General features: G+C 39.9%; 1 protein-coding gene across 2 annotated transcripts in view; it reads right to left on the minus strand.

The window, feature by feature from the left end:
* The window catches only part of st14 (ST14 transmembrane serine protease matriptase), a 53,812-nt gene extending 33,879 nt beyond the window's left edge, over nt 1-19,933 (minus strand). Inside the window, exon 1 of one of the 2 annotated variants that reach the window (XM_079885006.1) lies at nt 19,698-19,933. In XM_079885006.1, the coding sequence (XP_079741132.1) occupies nt 19,698-19,721 (24 nt within the window). In that variant the 5' untranslated portion in view covers nt 19,722-19,933. Of the gene's footprint in view, nt 1-17,651; nt 17,712-19,697 lie in introns of those variants that run through there. The other variant, XM_079885005.1, reaches the window with a different exon arrangement.
* Nucleotides 19,934-20,863: the final 930 nt, after the last annotated feature.

Raw genomic sequence — 20,863 nt, forward strand, 5'->3', positions numbered from 1 at the left:
CAGGATCAAAACTGGTTGGGCCTGTTTCTGTGACCTTGCACAAACAGACAGATATATGACATACTCTATCATCCAGCTCTTGTTTAGAGCATTACATTGTTTGCATGCCTATGTTTAAAGTGTAAGGTGTGAGTTAATATATCTAAGAAGGATTAGAGATTCTGAAGATCTGTCTTAAAGAGACCCTTGCCTGTCCGAAGACAGGAGGTAAATATGTAGTAGCTGAATGGTTTCATGAAGAGCCTTTAGGGGCTTTCACACGAGTATAGGAACTCAGTTATAGGAACTAGCCGCCAGTGCGGTTCCCCAGAGAACACGATTTTCCCTAGAGTCATTTTCCTGGTTGACTTCGCACTCGCAGTAGAAACTCTGAAGTGTCGTAAGCCGGCCGACAGCGAGGTAATTTCAGCGCAACATTCAACAATGGCAACAACTGGAGGTTGGAAGAAGCCGTGATTGGTTGAGAAGTGCCTGGACTTCTATCGCGGTTTTCCCTGTTCGTGGAGTAGGTAAATCTTAACTCTGCGTTTGCACTAGTTTTTAAAAGTGGCGGGTGCCAGAGTTTCGTATGGAATGCGTTCAGCCAATCACTGGTAGTTCCTATTGTGCTGGGTTAGACCCTACTCTGAAGTAGGAGCTAATTTAGTCCCCCCAAAAGGCGTTCTTATAACTAAAATCGTTCCCAGTTCCTGCGGTGCGACACCACAAATATTTATATGAACTATGAAAACGTTTCTCCGGTGAGAAAGCCCCTTTTAACATTCATGAAACCTTTCCATTCCACAAAAGGTTTTTTTATAGTGGAAAAAGGTTCTTCACACTAATAATTTTTTTTTTTTAAGAACTGTTCACTAAAAGGTTCTTTGGGGAAACAAAAATAGTTATTCTATGGCATCACTGTATTTAAAAAAAAAAAAAAAACAAAAAAAAAAAAAAAACTTTTGGATTCTTTATTTTTAAGAAGGTAAGGACACTATCAACTATCCAGCACAATATATCAGTTCATATGTCCGATATGCCTGTATATTGGCCAATAATTAATTGTTCACGCTCATTTCTCTTATTTTTACATTCAAGTTAAGGATTTAAGTTAATCTTAATATTCAGCAAATCTCAAAATGAATATCCATTTTTACATAATATTCTGATGCCAAAATTCATATAGGCTGTACTGTACATGTATTTATTTAGAGAGGAGACAGAAGAGCCACATTGGAAAAATTGTTTAAATGTGTGTGCAAAACAGCAAATAACAGACTAAATCACTTTATGTCAGAGGTCTGTGTTTGAGAAAGGTTCAAATTATGGCTTGATTTTGCAAGATGTGGTTAGTGTACTGCTGCGAGATATCTGGATGGGCCGCATACTGTATGCAGAATCCCAAAGGATGCAGAGGTACTAAATAACATCACTGACAGACATCTACAGTCAGGCATTTAAGGGACCAACCGGCCTCTTCCTTCATTTCCTCCTTTCTTCCACACACACTGTTGACTCCACAAAAAAGCGCTGTAATTGTCCATAAATCACCCGTTCCCTACCGCAGCGGTATCATGCTGAAGCTAAACTGGGACTGTGGAATGAGCCAGAGCCTCAGTACATTGCGCACGTTTTTAACTGAAAAAGCATGCACATTGCACACACAATAAGGAAGGAGTTGCAATTAAAAAGTGGTTAGAAATCCGAGTGTCTACACCCTGGGAGAAGAGGAATCAGGAGATCATTAGGGAGAAAGAATCACATTGGTATTAAATCAATTTGTCAGACGTGCTAACACTCCTTTCAAGATCTGGGCCCGATTACAACAGCGAGCGCAGTAACTCATCGCAATTAAAGCCATTCTTACTGTAGCCCGCCTGGCACTCAAGCTGCCTAAATTGGAATTTTTTTAATAGCCATCATGGCATAAGATTAAGAGAATCATTGGGGAATGCAGGCCACTTGCTGCTGTGGGCTTCTGTTATCAGTCATCCTGATCACAGCCTAATAACAGCATTACACGCCGTGATTCTACCCATAAACCTCTGCAAAACGCCATACTGAAGACATATCACTCTCAGTAAGAGCCATCAGCAAAACAGTACTGTCTTTTTCTCACTTTTATCAGCCAGGGTAGACAAATCTAATTAGACGTGCCTCCACAGGTGTAATCCGCACAAAGCCAGTGCGTGTTGGTTCTCTGAACTAAGGATTGCTTAGAAAATGGAGCGATAACACCGCAATTAAAGATTAAGGTGTGGGTGATGCTTTACAATGGAACAAACAAAAGAAAACTACTTTATAAATAATGCTAATTTACTTGTCTATAGGTGCATTCATCTTTGAAAGCTATAAATGGTTATCTATAAAATGGATAAATTTTCCCCCACACTGTTTGACCAATAAACTTGAAATAAATAATGTTTCTTACAGATTTTTCCTATGCTTTTCCAATAAAATTAATTCAATAAAAAGCTGAGCTGCGTTTTACTTAAGTTGTCCCCTAGGGAAGGATTAATGAGACAGAGGTCAAATTAATACTCTAAATGATGTCAGGATGTCTTTTATCAAATTAGATGAAAACATCTGTATAATGGGGCGATAAAAATATGAAAAATATCAAGTGTTTCCAATGACACAACTTGCTCCAAATAAGCATAAGCATAAGCAGAATCAATGAGAAGATGTGACCCAATTACAGTTCGAATAAAAATGTCAACAGAAGAAAAACTATTAATGCACAACCCCAATTTGAAATTGGTTTTGCGTCATCAGGCGGGCTTTTGCTGACAAATAAACGTACATTTCACGGTCCAGGTAACACGGAGAATGGATAACTGTTCATTTACATATACTACAGACATTGTAACAATATAAAGTGTGTTGAAAATCAGCAAAGTTACACTTTAAGCCACTATCACAACTTATTCTGCAACATTTTACCCAAAATCTACCATTTTAGAAAAAATCCTTTGTTTAATAACTCATGATGTAGTCAAATCTGATTATCTCAAATGAAAGTGAATTAAAATGTATTAAACTTTACTTTGATACACACAAAAAAACATTTTTAGCATTAAAAAGGCTAAAGGCCACTGTATATAATTGGTGCATCCTAAACGTATGGGCATGTGAAAAATATTACGCACTTTCTAAAACTCCAGAGTCAAACCCCTTACACAGAATGTGCTTTTGAATACTAGCTTTGAAAAGAAATAAAAGAAAATAATGATACAAAAAAGTACCTCAAATGTGACAAAAATCACAGAAAACATCATAACACATACAGCCAGCATTATCCTGAGTGAGGATTTCACACAGCAGAGGGTGTTAGATATGTTAACCTGTTACCTCTTTTTAAGGTGTGGAGCTCTTGAACTGAGACGTGACCCCGTGCCTGCCTTAAGCTATTTCTGCTTACCACAAAGAAAATGACTTATGGCAAACGTAGCCAAACCTGTTCACAAACTTATAAAAGCTCTGAAGACATAAAAAGCAAGGACCAAAATAGAAGAAACAAACATACTTTTTAATAGCTAATAGCTCAGGTTCTTCATGAATTCTTCATGTTAAATGCTGTGTTACAGTCTTATGTTATCTCTCTTACAGTAAACATCACAGGCTGTTGACTCAACTCATCTTTCTATTTGACTTTAATCTTGCACTGCAACATATCGGCACTGTTAGTATTTGTTGTGTTTTATTTCTGTTCTACTGTTTCTCTAGGAACTGAAGGTTTAGCCTTTGTACATCTATCCTTAGCTATCTGCCAAGACCATAAAATGCGAATGAACCACTATTGTGCAGCCAAACCAACAGCTGAAATCATAGTCAGAATTTGAACCTGATAATCATAAACTAGATTTGCCATTTATATGGGTGAAACCAACAAAGTCATACAGGAGCAAATTCTGCAAGCTGAAGAAAACATTCAGGCACTGATATAAAAAATTATGACAGATACAATAAGCCAATTATTATGTTTATTTTATTGCCAATAACTAATAAATGGCCAAATATAAATAAATAAATATTATATATATATATATATATATATATATATATATATATATATATATATATATATATATATATATATATATAAATAAATAAATAAATAAATAAATCAATAAATATATTAGTGGTGGGCATAGATTAATTTTTTTAATCTAGATTAATCTCACTGTAATCTTGGAATTAATCTAGATTAATCTAGATTAAAATGGCTCATTTGAATTCTGCCGAAGGCATTCAGAATATGTGTGTGCTACCCAAATAATGACTAAAGGGCACGTGTTTCTTAAATACAAAGTGACATTTAAAAGAACTTGTGAAGAAATGCCAGAGATTTTTTTTATTTATTTATTAAAACTAACATAATAAAGTATGATTTATTTATTTATTTTTTTTACTTTGATGAGCATATAAAACAAAACAGCTCCTTGGAAAAAATGAAATGTAGCCTAATATAGTAGTTATAAACAAAGGTCTATTTTTAGTTCAGATTAAAGGAGAACTTGGTAACTTTTTAAACTTAATAAAACTGTCTAGAATTCATTTGGATGGTTAAACAACCTGTTCTGGTGATATTGGTGACTTTCCCCGCTCCCCCCAGCGTTCCCAGGCGGAAAACCAACCTTGCAACTTGGGGACTACCGTCCCGGCAAAATAGAAATTGGAAGTCTCGTGAGAAGCGAGAACGAGCACGAGCGCGAAACACGAATTGCTTTACGGCAATTCGACATAAAAGCATGTATGATGTATTACCAGATTACCCACCTCGGTAGACATAGCTCCACACGATACAGTTGGCTTGCTCCGATCAAAACAAACGCACATGAGCAGCGGTAGAGAGGGGGAGGAGGCCGCTGCAAGTGAGTTTTTTACGACCGTGTTGTGAAATATACGCCCCCCCACAGCTGTAGGGGGAGCTCGTGGGGAAAACATGCGACAACAAAAGGAAAAATCAGCGAAGAAGTGACTGAGTTCGCTAGAGTTGCCGAGTTCTCCTTTAACATTTGAGGGCAGCAATTTTATTCATAATGTCAAAATAAAACCAACGTAATTTACTTGAAAGCATTATAGCCTACTATTCCTGCCAAACTTCCATGGTTGCAGTTAGTTTTACTACAGTAAATCTATGGTAAATGTTGCAGATCTGTGGACACTGGATAGTTCATTCATGGCACAAATGTTTCTTCCTGGCTTACGCACGGTTTGATCCGTTAATAATGGAGAAATGTGAATGTTTCTCACTAGATCTCGCAGCGATGTTATTACTTAAGTAGCGAATTCAAATGATTTATTTACTGGATCTCTTGATCAAGATCGGCTCGCGCTGCTTTGGTCCAAACTGATAAACAACGGTCCGTCAACCCCACAATAACAAGTAGCTCAGTTTCGTTCCGCTTGCATTACGTTTGCCATTTGATGTCGGACAATGTTGTGGTCGTGCCAGCGTCACATTATGAGCACGCTTACCACGCGCGACCCGCCTACATTTGAAATAACGAAATTTTGGTTGGCAGGAAAAATGGTCCAACAAACCGTTCGGTTTGAAAATGCGTACCGAACACCGAACCGAATCCGCGCTAAAATATCCAGGTGAAAGTCATCATAGCTTGCTTAGAATAGACCCAGCTCCCAACCCAACTTTGAGAATAGATTAACGGCGATATTTTTTTTTAATCGCCGATAAGAGTCTCACCTTAACGCAGCACGTTAACGCAGCACGTTAACGCCGATAACGGCCCACCACTAATATATATACAGTGCCCTCCACAATTATTGAACCCCCTGGTAAATATGATCAAAATTGGCTGTAAAAAATAAATCTGCATCGATTATCCTTGTGATCTTTCATTCAAAAAATGTGCAAAATTCTAACCTTTCATTGAAGTAAAAGAATTGAAAGTGGGGGGAAAATCACATTATGAAATAAATGTTTTTCTCCAAAACACGTTGGCCACAATTATTGAAACCCTTTCATTAAATACTTTTTGCAATCTCCTTTTGCCAAGATAACAGCTCTGAGTTTTCTTCTATAATGCCTGATGAGTTTGGAGAACACCTGACAAGAGATCAGAGACCATTCCTCCACACAGAATCTCTCCAGATCCTTCAGATTCCCAGATCCATGTTGGTGCTTCTCCTCTTCAGTTCACTACACTCATCAGGTCAGGGGACTGAGACGGTCATGGCAGAAGCTTCATTTTGTGCTCCACAACAAATTTTTGTTTTGATTTTGATGTTTGTTTTGGATCGTTGTCCTGATGGAAGATCCAACCACGGCCCATTATAAGATTTCTAGCAGAAGGCGTCAGGTTTTGATTTTTTATCTGTTGATATTTGATAGAATCCACAATGCCATGTATCTGAACAAGAAGTCCAGGACCTCCAGCAGAAAAATATGCCCACAACATTAAAGATCCAATGGTATATTAAATTGTACACATGGGGTACTTTTTATCCTTGTGTTCACCAAACCCATCTAGTGTGTTTGCTGCCAAAAAGCTCTGTTTTAGTCTCATCTGACCACAGAACCCTGTGTTGTTTGAAGATACAGTCGTGTCTGACAATTAAATTTGCTGGAATTTGTTTTTGGATGAGCGAGGAGTTTTTTTTTTAAACCCTCCCAAACAACATGTGGGGATGTAGGGGTTGTTTGATAATTTTTTTTTTAGGCTTTCTGACCCCAAGACTCAACTAATCTCTGCAATTCTCCATCTGTGATCCTTGGAGAGTCTTTGGCCACTCAAACTTTCATACTCGCCGTGCATTAAGACAGTATAGACACACGTCCTTTTCCTGGCAGATTCATAACATCTTTAGTTGGTTATAACTTCTTAATTATTGCCCTGATGGTCAAAATGGGGATTTTCAATTCTTTAGCTATTGTCTTACAGCCACTTTCTAGTTTGTGATGCTCAACAATCTTTTGCTACGCATCAGAACTGTATTCTGTGGTTTTACTCATTGTGATGGATGACTAAGGGGATTTGGCCTTTGTGTTTCCTCATATTTAAACTCCTGTGAAACACGAAGTCATAGCTGGACAGTTTCATGTTCCTAGTCACCCTGGTGTACTAAAAAAGGTAAATATTAATGGGAATATACTTCAGAGATATTTTACTCGTAAAAAATTCTAGGGGTTTCAATAATTGTGGCCAACATGTTTTGGAGAAAAACATTTATTTCATAATGTGATTTCCCCCCACTTTCAATTCTTTTACTTCAATGAAAGGTTAGAATTTTGCACATTTTTTGAATGAAAGATCACAAGGATAATCGATGCAGATTTATTTTTTACAGCCAATTTTGATCATATTTACCAGGGGGTTCAATAATTGTGGAGGGCACTGTATATAAAAAGTATTTACATTACAAATCGCTAAAAAACACAATTTTAAATGCTACAAGTGAATTTAGGCACCATAACATTATAATGTACAATGTGAAAATATTCTTTTACAAATTAGTCTACATTTAACAGTTATTTAGGGTGTGTTCACATTTGTAGTTTGGTTCGTTTGGTCCGGAGCAAAAAATAAATTAGTCCTGGTCCGCTTAACATTTACATTGGCATTTTAATACCGAACCTTTAAGGGGTGGTTCAGAATTTTGGCCATCGGACCTCATTTACAAGTTAGCCTGTGTGTTATTTATCAGTGGAGACAGTTTTCAAAAATTTTCACCCAGTCCTTCCAGTTGCATAGTTCGCTGGTGCTAGGCAAGCACGAGTCAACGGTATCTGTTAGCCTGCCATTAAAAACAGTTTTACCCACTCCACAGTACACCAAAAGCAAATAAATTATAACGCCAGACTATCGATGTAAATGTCTGTTGAGAGAATAATGTTAGAAATCAAACTACTCTTGCATCTCAATGATCGCATTACATTTACAGGAACTAGTATCTCAGCAGCGGCGGAATTTTACTTTGCTCCGGTTAGTAGTACTGCGCCGAAAAGTAAACACAGAACAGAAGCGCACTACAGTTGGGACATCTAGCTAACTATATGTAGCTATACATTGCACTGGCACCACCAGTCTCCCGATGTTCTGTCCCGGTTCTCTACGGCATCTCATACGACAGCTGCTGTTGTCTCTACAGACAGACATTCATTCTATTTCTGCCCTCTGTGTTCGTCTGTGTATTCCGGCTCATATATGTAAGTTACGGTTCGTTGGATAACACACATTCATCGCCTGCATCGTCTTCAAAGTCCGAAACATTTTGCCATGGCTTTCAAACGTGGCCATGGTCCTATGTCTTGTTGATTTCTTCGTGAAATATACTCTGCTTCTGCTGTAGTGATGAGAGTCAGCGGCAGGTAAATACACTTGCGTGATTGTCATGTGGACCGGCTCTCTTGGTTGCCTAGGTAACTTAATATCACTTCGCCGCTGTTGTAGACTGTGCTAATAAATACAGGGAACAAAGTATAACTATTGCAATGCAATGAAAGGGTAGTTTGATTTTTAACATTATTCTCTCAACAGACATTTACATCGGTAGTTTGGCGTTATAAAATATTTGCTTTTGGTGTACTGTGGAGTGGGTAAAACTGTTTTTAATGGCAGGCTAACAGATCCCGTCGACTCGCGCTAGCCTAGCACCGGCGAACTATGCAACTGGAAGGACTGGGTGAATTTTTTTTAAAACTGTCTCCACTGATAAATAACACACATGCCAACTTGTAAATGAGGTCCGATGTCCAAAATTCTGAACCACCCCTTTAAGGCATAGAGATATGTCCACAACCTGATTTGCGGCTTTTATTACGTATATTTCGCGACAGAACTTACCGAATATCCAAAACAATGCTGTGTGCTGGCCTAAATGTGCTTGTATGCATGTAGCCTACATATGATGGTATTTTGACCAGCTGAGAACTTGTGAAGAGCTTATAAAATGTGTAAATGAGTTAAAACAGCAGCAGGAATCCCTTCGTCACACACAAATGGAAGACTGTGATGGGCAAACTCGCAACTATGATGAGAAAAAAAACAAACAGGTATGCATAAGCAATCTGTCCTTTTTAGGGTCGCATCTTCCTGTTTTTGGTTCGTTTACATGTCTTTGGTCCGTGTTGTGTTCATATATCATTCGAACCGCACCAGAGTTCGTTTGGAAGCCGACCAAGACCCATCTTTTTAGCGGCCTCGGTCTGCTTGTTTGGTGCGCGCCAGGGTTCGAATGGCAGCATTCACAGAAATGAACCGCACTAACAGAGCAATTGCATCAGGGTTCGTTTTAATCCAACCAAACATGCCAAGTGAGAACAAACACTAACTTAAAGTTGATCTTTAAAACAATAATAATTTAGTGTTAGATGATGGGGTAAAAATGGGGTAAATGAGCATACAATTAAATATTGGCTGGTATATATATAATTTTGATTGATAAAAAAAATAAAAAAAAATAACTCTGGTAATCTATTTGTGTCAATGCATGGCTTTGGAGATATTCAACATAGTAAGATAGTCACATGACAAAAATATGTAAGAAACAGTAAACAGAGAATGCAAGAAAGCAATTTTTCTATGTTCATGTAGCCTATTCTTCCTCTGCTATAGGATATGATCTGTAAACCCAAGCACACCACATTTCAGCAAAAGTCCATTTGTCTGGACTTCTGACATGGAGCAGGACCAGAGGCCAGTAATCACTGACTGGTCAGTCAGCTGGAAAAGACAGTTCAAGACACTAAGGAGCCTCCGAACAACACCGTAGCAATTAAACCTTAAAGAATGAATCCCCCCAAGACAAAACAGAATATTTAAAGATACGTTCAGGCAATTAAAAGACGGCTCCTAAGACAGGATGGTTGAGCAAATGATTCAGTTGATTAGTTTGCCCTCAGTGCAGCAAATAATTGTACTATCTTGTTTTTTTTTGAGACATACTGTGAAACATACAGCAGTAAACTACTAGTAAATGTTGAGTTATGACAACAACTGTGAAGCGTTTCAAAAATAAACTTCCTGGACTGTAAAAAAAACAACTTAGGTTTTGTTGGAATTTAAATAGGCTAATTGTAATGATAACCAGCAGGAGTGCCCTTGAAAGCCTCTAGAGGGCACTCCACACCAGACTATCATGTTTCACTCACAAACTACATTTCCCATAACTCACTGCCCGGACTCATCACTTATCACTGATCACATTCACCTGTACCTCATTCACTGATTGCATTCACCTGTGTCTCATCCTGTTAGTCTGTCTATTTATACCATGTTCATTCATTCATTCACCGCGAAGTCTTGTTGTACTGTTAGTCTGCATTTCCGAGCATTTTCCCTGGTTTCATGTTTCTTGGTTTTCTGGATATCTTGCCTTGTTCCCTGGATTACTCTCTTGCCTCTGGTCCCTGCCTGTTTTGTTTGTTTGTTTATTTGTTTGTTTGGACTGCTTACCTGTGTTTCGACCATTGCCTGTTTTTGGATTACGATTCTGGATAACCCTTAAAATAAAGCTGCATTTGGATCTCTCCCTTCGTGTCTCCGAGCAGTTCGTAACAGAAGACTTCGCCACACTTCAGATCCAGCAGCTATGACCTCCTGTAATACAGCAGTACGGATCTCACCTGATCTTCCCAGCATGAGCCGGGAGTTCGCTGGACAGATCGCGGCCTTAGCCCTGGATAGCCTCGATCTGTTCCAGTACACCTGGGGGTTTTTTCCTCTCGCTGCCTCTTGCTCTCTGGGTGACGAGGCTATTAAGTTATGTTACCGGCTGGGGGCTAAGGAGGTCGACCCGAGGGAGCTCCCCGATCTCTCTGGTCTGGATTGGAGAGAGGCACTCTCCAGATGTCTGGAGAGCTTCCTTCCGTGGCACCCCCGTCCAGCCGAACCTGCACTTCACGCCAGTCCAGCCGAGCCTGCACTTCACGCCAGTCCAGCCGAGCCTGCACTTCACGCCAGATCTGCCGAAGCCAAGACAGCAAGCGACATGCCCGCCAAGCTTGAGTCTTCACCGCTGGTCCCGTCCAGCACAGAGCCCTCTTCACTGCTGGTCCCGTCCAGCACAGAGCCTTCACTGCTGGTCCCGTCCAGCTCAGAGCCCTCTTCGCCGCTGGTCCCGCCCAGCTCAGAGCCCTCTTCGCCGCTGGTTCTGTCCAGCACAGAGCCTTCTTCATTGCCGCTGATCCTGTCCAGCTCAGAGCCCTCTTCATCGCTGGTCCTGTCCAGCCCAGAGCCCTCTTCGCCGCTGGTCCTGTCCAGCCCAGAGCCCTCTTCGCCGCTGGTCCTGTCCAGCTCAGAGCCCTCTTCATCGCTGGTCCTGTCCAGCTCAGAGCCCTCTTCGCCGCTGGTCCTGCCCAGCTCAGAGTCCTCTTCGCCGCTGGTCCTACCCAGCTCAAAGCCCTCGCCGCCGCTGGTCCCGTCAAGCTCAGAGTGTGCTGATCCCGATCCAGAGACTGAGCTTCACGTCACTTCTGCCGATCCAGAGACTGAGCTTCATGTCACTTCTGCCGATCCAGAGACTGAGCTTCACGTCACTTCTGCCGATCCAGAGACTGAGCTTCACGTCACTTCTGCCGATCCAGAGACTGAGCTTCACGTCACTTCTGCCGATCCAGAGACTGAGCTTCACGTCACTTCTGCCGATCCAGAGACTGAGCTTCACGTCACTTCTGCCGATCCAGAGACTGAGCTTCACGTCACGTCAGCCGATCCAGAGACTGAGCTTCACGTCACGTCCACCCGTCAGGAGTCTCGTCCCGCCGAGACTGAATCTGTTCCTGAGCCTGAAACTGATCCTGATACTGAGCCTGAATCTGTTCCTCTTCCTCTTTCTACGCCTGTGTCTTCGGACAAGATGGCCGAACCCACGCCTGTGTCTTCGGACAAGATGGCCGACTCCACGCCTGTGTCTTTGGACAAGATGGCCGAATCCACGCCTGTGTCTTTGGACAAGATGGCCGACTCCATGCCTGTGTCTTTGAACATGATGACCGACTCCACGCCTGTGTCTTCGGACAAGATGGCCGACTCCACGCCTGTGTCTTCGGACAAGATGGCCGACTCCACGCCTGTGTCTTCGGACAAGATGGCCGACTCCACGCCTGTGTCTTCGGACAAGATGGCCGACTCCACGCCTGTGTCTTCGGACAAGATGGCCGACTCCAAGCCTGTGTCTTCGGACAAGATTGCCGACTCCACGCCTGTGTCTTTGGACATGATGACCGACTCCACGCCTGTGTCTTCGGACAAGATGGCCGACTCCACGCCTGTGTCTTCGGACAAGATGGCCACCGCCGAACCAGTGTCTCCGGACAAGATGGTCTCCGCTGAGCCGGTGTCTGGTCCTGAGCCGGTGTCTGTTCCTGTTCCTGAGCCGGTGTCTGTTCCTGTGCCCTGGCCGCCTGAAGGGTCGTCTCCGCCCTGGCCGCCTGAAGGGTCATCTCCGCCTTGGCCGCCTGAAGGATCGCCTGCACAGCCTGCTCCGCCCTGGTCGCCTGCACAGCCTGCTCCGCCCTGGTCGCCTGCACAGCCTGCTCCGCCCTGGTCGCCTGCACAGCCTGATCCGCCCTGGTTGCCTGCTCCGCCCTGGTCGCCTGCACTACCTGCTCCATCCTGGCCTCCTGTATTACTGCAGTCTCAAGGTCCTCTTCCGCTCCACGGACCTGGCCCTCCATCCCGCCCCCGGATCCGCCTCCGGGCCACCTCCCACCTGGACAGTTTTGGAGCGTCTGGAAGCCGCTCTTTGGGGAGGGGCTATGTAATGATAACCAGCAGGAGTGCCCTTGAAAGCCTCTAGAGGGCACTCCACACCAGACTATCATGTTTCACTCACAAACTACATTTCCCATAACTCACTGCCCGGACTCATCACTTATCACTGATCACATTCACCTGTACCTCATTCACTGATTGCATTCACCTGTGTCTCATCCTGTTAGTCTGTCTATTTATACCATGTTCATTCATTCATTCACCGCGAAGTCTTGTTGTACTGTTAGTCTGCATTTCCGAGCATTTTCCCTGGTTTCATGTTTCTTGGTTTTCTGGATATCTTGCCTTGTTCCCTGGATTACTCTCTTGCCTCTGGTCCCTGCCTGTTTTGTTTGTTTGTTTATTTGTTTGTTTGGACTGCTTACCTGTGTTTCGACCATTGCCTGTTTTTGGATTACGATTCTGGATAACCCTTAAAATAAAGCTGCATTTGGATCTCTCCCTTCGTGTCTCCGAGCAGTTCGTAACACTAATGAATTGCATGAACATTTATTACCATGTAATGAAAATCCTTCAAACAGTAAGGATGTAGGCTATTCATTAAGTTGTCTTGGTTGTTCATTAATAAAGCATGACAACAAGAAGAACAGGAAAGGATAATCATTAATGAAACCGTAGAAAATAAACTGAAACTATATGTGTCCTCACTAACAATAATCCTTGACTTTCAAAAATATTCTGTTAATATCTTACAATTTTTCAAATGAACAGAAAGTCAGTCCAGGCTGTTTTTGTATGTAAATAAGGCCAGAGTATTATCCATATCAATATGATTCACTTTTTTTTCAACTTAATGTGCCAGTGATGTAAATATTTGTATCCTGAACAGGTGCTAAAGCATATGGATTTTAATCTACCCATTCCTATGAGAAATAACCATTCCTGAGATATCATACCCCTCAAAATGTCTTTCGAGATAGCATGTTTTTTGGCAAATAATGAATACTTTGAGGGCTTAAAAATTTTTTTTTTTTTTTACATACATTCCAGACAGTTTCTTAATTAATATGATGCAATAAAAACAACATCATACAAGAATAAAAATCTTTTTTTTTACAATTTAAAATACACGTCACTGTCCTGACACTGCTTGACATCTGGGGCCCGTTCTTCGTACGTTGCTTATTACATCCGAGATCAAATGACACATCCAAGATGATATCATCGTGCGAATCATGATCTGGCTAACTCGGTTCTTCGAACACACTTGCCGGATATGATTAGTATCGCTGGATTGAGTTATCTGAGATAATTGCGCGTTCATGCGCTGGTTAAAAGGGGATATGTATCGATAGTAGAAACATTGATCAGCAACGCTGCTATTGGCTGCTCAGCGTGGCCAAAGAGCGGGCTCAGTTTTTCTCCTCAGCAGAGCAAGAACTAATAGTCGAAGTTTATTCCGAATTTTAATGTTTAATTTAAACGCCAGGGAACACCTCAAAGTCTGCAAAAGCCAGGAGAGAGGGCTGGCAAAAAGTAGCAGACAATTTAAATCCGTTAGAAGTGGCCATGTTAGATGTTTTTATCACTTATTAGCCTATATTTTTGTATTTTAATAATTGCATAATTACTTTGTTCATTGTAATGTCAGAGTCACCACACTAGAACATGGGAACAAATAAAAGTGAAATACAAAAATATTCGTATAGTCCTTTCAACTGTTAAATCTTGAGTAATGATGAATTGCTTTGATTTGTGAAAGTGAAAAATTATAAACTTATGTTAATGTAAAAATATTTTGCCATGAGTTATTGATCACATTTTTCCCGAGTGTAGTTCATTGTAATGACAATGTGTTTTCCTCTTTTGTGCACTTTTACATAATACACCAACACTTGTATCTGTTCCCAAGAAAGTGGTGGCTGAAATATGTGCAGTAAGTGGACATTTTCTAACTTTCCAAAGGAAAGAAAGTATAAGACTTTGTAATGTCCATTTGTTTCCATTGCACTGGACAGTGAATAAACCCTCTCAGATAACTGTCATATGGAGGAACTAGCCTACCTGCAAGTGCATAAATAACTTTACTTAATTTATACTTGTATGCTTTATGGCTGCAATATAAGTTGTAGGATTCCACATCTACAGAAAGGCCTACAGAAGAGTCTGCACAGACAGAGGAGACATAGGCCTACAGGTGGGCAGTGTATAGCCAACTTTTCCTTTTTATTTGTTGCATGAGGCATGTGTCTAATATCTCTTGTTGCAGGCACTTGACCACTGGCTTTTCTTTACAAAAACAATTGAAATAAAACTCAAGGAACTAAGCATATTTGTCTTTTATTATAAACATTTAATAATTATTTTTTTTATTTTTTTTGGTAATGTTGTGTAATATGGCACATGCAACAATGTCCAGTCAGGTGTGCAACCCTCAGACTTTTCAGACACTGAAATCTTCCCTTTAGTTAGCCAAAGTTCATTTCATTGTGTGCCCTTGTCCTGGCTAGAGCTGCATTGTAACTGGTTTGGGTCAGGGAATGGGGTCATAAAACACCTGTCTGCAGGCAGGAACATGTCATAATCACCTATGAAAAAATGCTGTTCTGTTAGGATCAGCATAAGTGTATGTAATACAGTGAGCTTGATATTTAATTGTGGAACTTTCCTTACCACTTTCAAATAATATGCATAAATGTGAATCTCTGAAAATTCTTAAGTCATGCACAGATCCTGGCCATTTTGCTTTCACATTTGTGATATGGAAGATTTTAGTCAACTGCCTTTTTTTTTATTTGATATATATTACTAATCTGGAATATTAAGAATCACAATAGTAACTGGGCTGCACATTTACATTGTGAATCCTCTTTCTGTTCACATAATCATTGAGGCCTTGATGGCAGTCTATGGTCTAGCAGCCTATAGTCTGTACCAATCACGTTAGTGAAGCCTGAGTGACATATCTGTAATCGGCACGGTCATGATTGCATGATCTTAATAAAAAATTATGATAGCCTAAAAAAAAAAAAAAAAAAAAAAACTGCTTTACAAAAAAACTGCTTTACCACATTGGGTCTTAAGTTGCTTGGAAATGCCACAAAATCTCCAATAGTGTAAAAGAAAGAGCCACTCGCAAATAATCTTAGGGCAATGCAAACAGTTTGTGCTGTAGTTAAAGCCCGACTCCGACAAGTCGAAGATAAATGTGCGTTTCCAACAAATTAATAATGTAAACAACAATCTCACGAGTCACGAGAAAAAATATATATCTCAGAAAGTGCACTATCGCGCTGCGCTGGACTTCCCGTAACGTTATCAGCTCCGCTTATGAGCCGCAGTCTAATCCTGTTAACATGAAATAAGCCTGCTCCCGAGCAGGTTTAAGATTGCGCACCTGTTGCTATGACAACAAGTCCAGGATGAGCGTCGAAGAACCAAACAATCCAAGATCATGCCAAATCGCCAACAATCAAATCCAGCTAAGTGAGTTAGCGACGTACGAAGAACGGGCTCCTGACCTCAACTAATCAAACCCAACAACTTTTTCTACAAGAAATGTAGCATTACATAACGAAACACCTTCATCAGACTAGCTTTAGGGATGGTGGGAAACAGGAAAACACAAGACGAAGTATAAAAAATGTCTGTCTGTGGTCATGTTTAGTCTTGCTGTAGCATTTCTTATTACTAAGGTGTACTGTCACAAAGGTTCCTATTCAATAAACCCCAAACAAAATGTCTTTTCAACTAGGTTACGTGGAACAAAGTGCCAGACACACCAGGCCAATAACCACCTCAGGTTAATCAATTTGGAATTGCAAGACAGAAGATGAATCAGTGCTGAATGAGATGAGGGTGGGATGACACGGTCACACTGGATTGAAAGAAATGCGATGTGTAAGTATTGGTCTTGACAACATGGACCTGAGGTCATTTGGATTCACAAACATCCTTGTAATAGAAGTCTGATCATACAACTAAGCTGACAAATACAAAGATAGGTCTAACAGAGGTTGTTGTAATTGTTTAAAGTATAAATTATTTGTTTTTATTGTATATATTAGGGTAAGTGTACCTATTAATCCCACCAAAATCTAAGTCTAGGTTTTTTTCATAGATATTGACATGGTTTATAAGAAATTATTTGTTAAAATGCAAGATTTATCTCTCATTTTAAAATGTATTAATTAGGCTAGTTGATGTACATTTTAGAATATAAAATTAAGTTATTTTAGGAATAAAGTCTGGCATTGGTACTTTGGCACCATTTAAGCCCATGTGTTCCAAATAAGCCCACATCATTATTGATTATTAACAAAAGTGGAAAAAGTGCAAAAGCATAATAGGACCCCTTTAAAGCTAACACAAGAACCAGGCAACAAAACTTCAACTTTGATTTCACAGGGTCTGCAAAGTATCTAACTTTCACAACACAAACCCAAAGAGAACAAGCCTCATACATCACAATGCCTGTTTAAATAAACCAATGACTGAAACACATTTGATCTATTTCTAAATAATAGCTTAAAGCTATTTACTATATACCTCTACAACATCCTAGCACAAGTGTGCATTCATATCTGAACATCACCTAAAACCACCGATTCCAGTCTGTCTAACAAATTAGAGGAAATACCATCCATTCTGTAATATATTTAGATTCTATTTATCTGTTTTTCTCAAATGGAGCAGATAATCGCATGTCTAGGGAGACTGCGAACAGCTGAAAATGCCTCAATGTGGGCCTCAGTATCATCAGTCCACATCACAGCAAAGAAACACATTAAAGCCAACCTAGTCAAAATGCCATTGAAGATTGGGCACCAAAAAAAAAAAAAAAAAAAACTAAGGAGGAATCTCAGGAATTTAGAAGTTTTTGCCTATAAAGTATGAGAGCATGACACGGTGTTTCATCTCTTGAAAAACTTGGAAATTGTAAATTAAGCATGCAATTATTGAACAAGTTGCATTGTGGTCTATTAAAAAACTTACCGTTACTGAAATAAGCTTGTCTGCGGAAGCCTGAAAACAGACAAAGTGCATAGGCTGTTCTCCTTTGAGGATTCTGGCTATCAAGTTGAGACAGGCCTGAGTAGAAGAGATCACAAATACTTGGAAATGTAGGTACGGTATGTTTAGCTTTAGCTGGAAAAATGCCCATCTGAACACATGATGACCTCCCCCTAATGTAGCGAAGGTCTTATGTCTGATCATATACGGCTACATCCATCTAATTCGAGTCAACATATTTTGGTAGTTGGTTGCCATGGTTAAATGAGAAAGACAGCCAATGCGTCAAGTGAGAGAATAGCCAAAGAAATGATTCATCCTCACTAATCTATTTATAGGACATGCATATCCATTATGTCTTTCCTTAAATTGTGATGGCAAGAAGAGAACCACAAGGGAAATTACTGGTTTTAAGAAACTACCAGTGTTATTTGGGCTTTGAAAATAACGGATATGAATCACATGGATGTCTCAACAAGGGATTCAGAACAAGACGTTAATATGGATTATATTACTTAATGTGTCAAAACTGGGCATGTCTCTTGGTTTTTGCTTCCACAAGCACTGTGTTGCTGTAGGGTTAGGTTTAGGGTTTATAGGGCTTAGGGTTAGAGCTTTGTCATGACAGAAAAATAACAAACAACTGAAACGAACAATCTGTGGATGTGACTCGGACCACAGCGTCACACTTTAAGGACAAGGAAGTAGCCATAAAGAGCCAAGCCCAAACCCTGATGTGTCTCCATTTGCAACTTTATGACAAGAATTTACACTTTGCCACAACCACAACCACACACACAGAGAGACAACATTAAAATGTCACAGTGACACTAAATGGATCTCAAACACATGCTTTCCCTTCAGGGGAATGTTTCTATTAGAATTATTGTACATTCCTGCTAATCTGCATGGTCACCAAACACCAAAGTCAAGGGATTGATTTCTAGGGAACACAAAATAATTATACCCTGAATGCCAAATGCAAATGTCAGGGCATTAACCCTATAAAGCTTACAGTATCACACTCATCATATTTAGTCTACTAAATTATCAACACGATCAAAACCACAGGCTGTACAAAATCTTCTACATGCCTTCTGTTATCAAGTAAAAATGTCCACCGTCAGGTTTTGGTACATAATGTGTGTCTTTTTGCTTATGTGTCTTATTTAAAGATGAACATGTACCGCACTGAAGCAACTTTGACCATAAAACTACGCATTTAAATCTTAGAACACATTATTAACAACTTAAAATCTAAGAACAAATGATTGGGAGATATAGAGTAACAACTGATATTTATATTATGAAAGTATTCTGCTATATTGTTATAAGGATATCATTGATTTACTGTCCATTACAAGATATCAGAATGTATGAACCAAAAAAGGTGATGTATCAATACGATGTAAACATAAGGCTAATACGCATGTAAACTTTTTTTTAGTTTTTAATTTTTATATTTTGTGTAAAAACAGTTTCTGACTATCCATGTCTAACTGGTTATTCCAGCAGCTCTGTTTGAAGGTTAAACTGGTCAGTTGCACACACAGACACACATTTACTCACAAAAATTAGCTTCTTCACTCAAATATCAAAATGTTCCACTTTACTCAGTGTAGGAGCACCTGGACACTACTAAACCTTCACTGACATTGACTCAGAGAAGAATCTTGAACGAATCATTCTCGTTCACCTCCAATGAACTGGACTCGTTCATGTGTTTAATTCAAACGAGTCAGTGGGATGAATCAAAAGCCCCACCCCTCGCACAGGTGTCAATGTGAAACAATTAAACAAACTGATGAAAAGTAAAAAATTTGACTGAAAACTACCTGAATACAACATCACAGATCAACCGTATGACACAACTCCAAATTTACATATTCAAGTTGTGTTGTCAATTTTCTTTGACACGGAAAATTTTTAAATTGCGAACAATAAAGTTGACAACGTAGGAATTTGTGCCGAACAACGGCACTTCAGTCAAGGTTAAGAGATTTAAAAAATAAAATAAAAAACACTTACATGTTCATACGCGGCGGAACTCATGTTACTTCAGCAAACAGACACCAAACAGAAACTCAGGTCAGTCTATCCAGGCGCTTTTTTATGCGTCTTGGGTGAAATATTCAATTGTTAAAGTTGTTTGTGAAACTTTAGAGTTTGATCCAGCGAGTCCCGCGGCGTCCTCTCTCTCATCTATCACCTCACCTGAGGGCTGGTAATGACGCTGTAGTTTCGCTGACAAAACCACTTCCGTCAACTAAACTCACAGGCGTTTACAAATGTTATTTCTTCTTCCTCTAGCGGTTGGCAAACCAACTTTAAGGTGCATTTCCGCCACTGCTTAGCCTAATGTCATAAGAGTAGTTTTTTTATATTATTATTATGTTGGTTTCAAACAAATTAATTTAGATTTTGCTGTTTGGTAATCAAGTGAACACGCTGTATAGTAAGGCTGTAGAGGTTGAAGTTGCTCTCTTTGTCTTGGTATGGAAAAAAACTGTGCACCTGACAGCTGGGCGCATATGGATGTGGGGAATGCATTCGAAACCAACACCAGTGAAATTGTATGATTATTGATACCACAATACTTGGTACAATGGTAGGCTACTCTACATAAGGGGCCGGGAAACTTTTTTGATCAAAGAGCCAATTTGTCTCTTTTTTTTTTTTAATTATGTGAATAGTATAGCCTACTCACCAAGACGGGCATTTAGGCTACTATGCTTGAAATGTCTCTTGGCACAGAGCACCAGTTTTAATAAAACTATAGGTTTCAGTCCAGTCACTTTTTTTATATAGCTTACTTTTACATTTTCGCTGCTCACTCAAAAAAATGAATTTTTGCCGACGACGAGGGTGTTACTGAATGTAGACTCCAGCTACCTGAAAGGTGACAAGTATTTCATGTACATATCTGGCTGGGGCAAGTTGTCACATTTTTAAATGTTAAAAAATATTATGTAGCCTATGTATGTAGCCTATGTTAATGTCGATAATTTTAGTTACTTTTTTATTTTTATTTTGCTGCTGCTTGTTTCGTAAAGTGTTGTGTGTTTCGCAATCGTTTTTGAAAGCCCAGGTAAAGGCTCCAAAGAGTGACAGCATGCCCCATTATTGTCAAAATCTTTTTTCCCCGGGCAATAATAGTGGAAATGTTCAGTGTCACCTATTCATCACATTCTTAT

This window comes from Squalius cephalus (assembly GCF_949319135.1).
Source record: "Squalius cephalus genome assembly, chromosome: 11".
Taxonomy (NCBI): Eukaryota; Metazoa; Chordata; class Actinopteri; order Cypriniformes; family Leuciscidae; genus Squalius; species Squalius cephalus.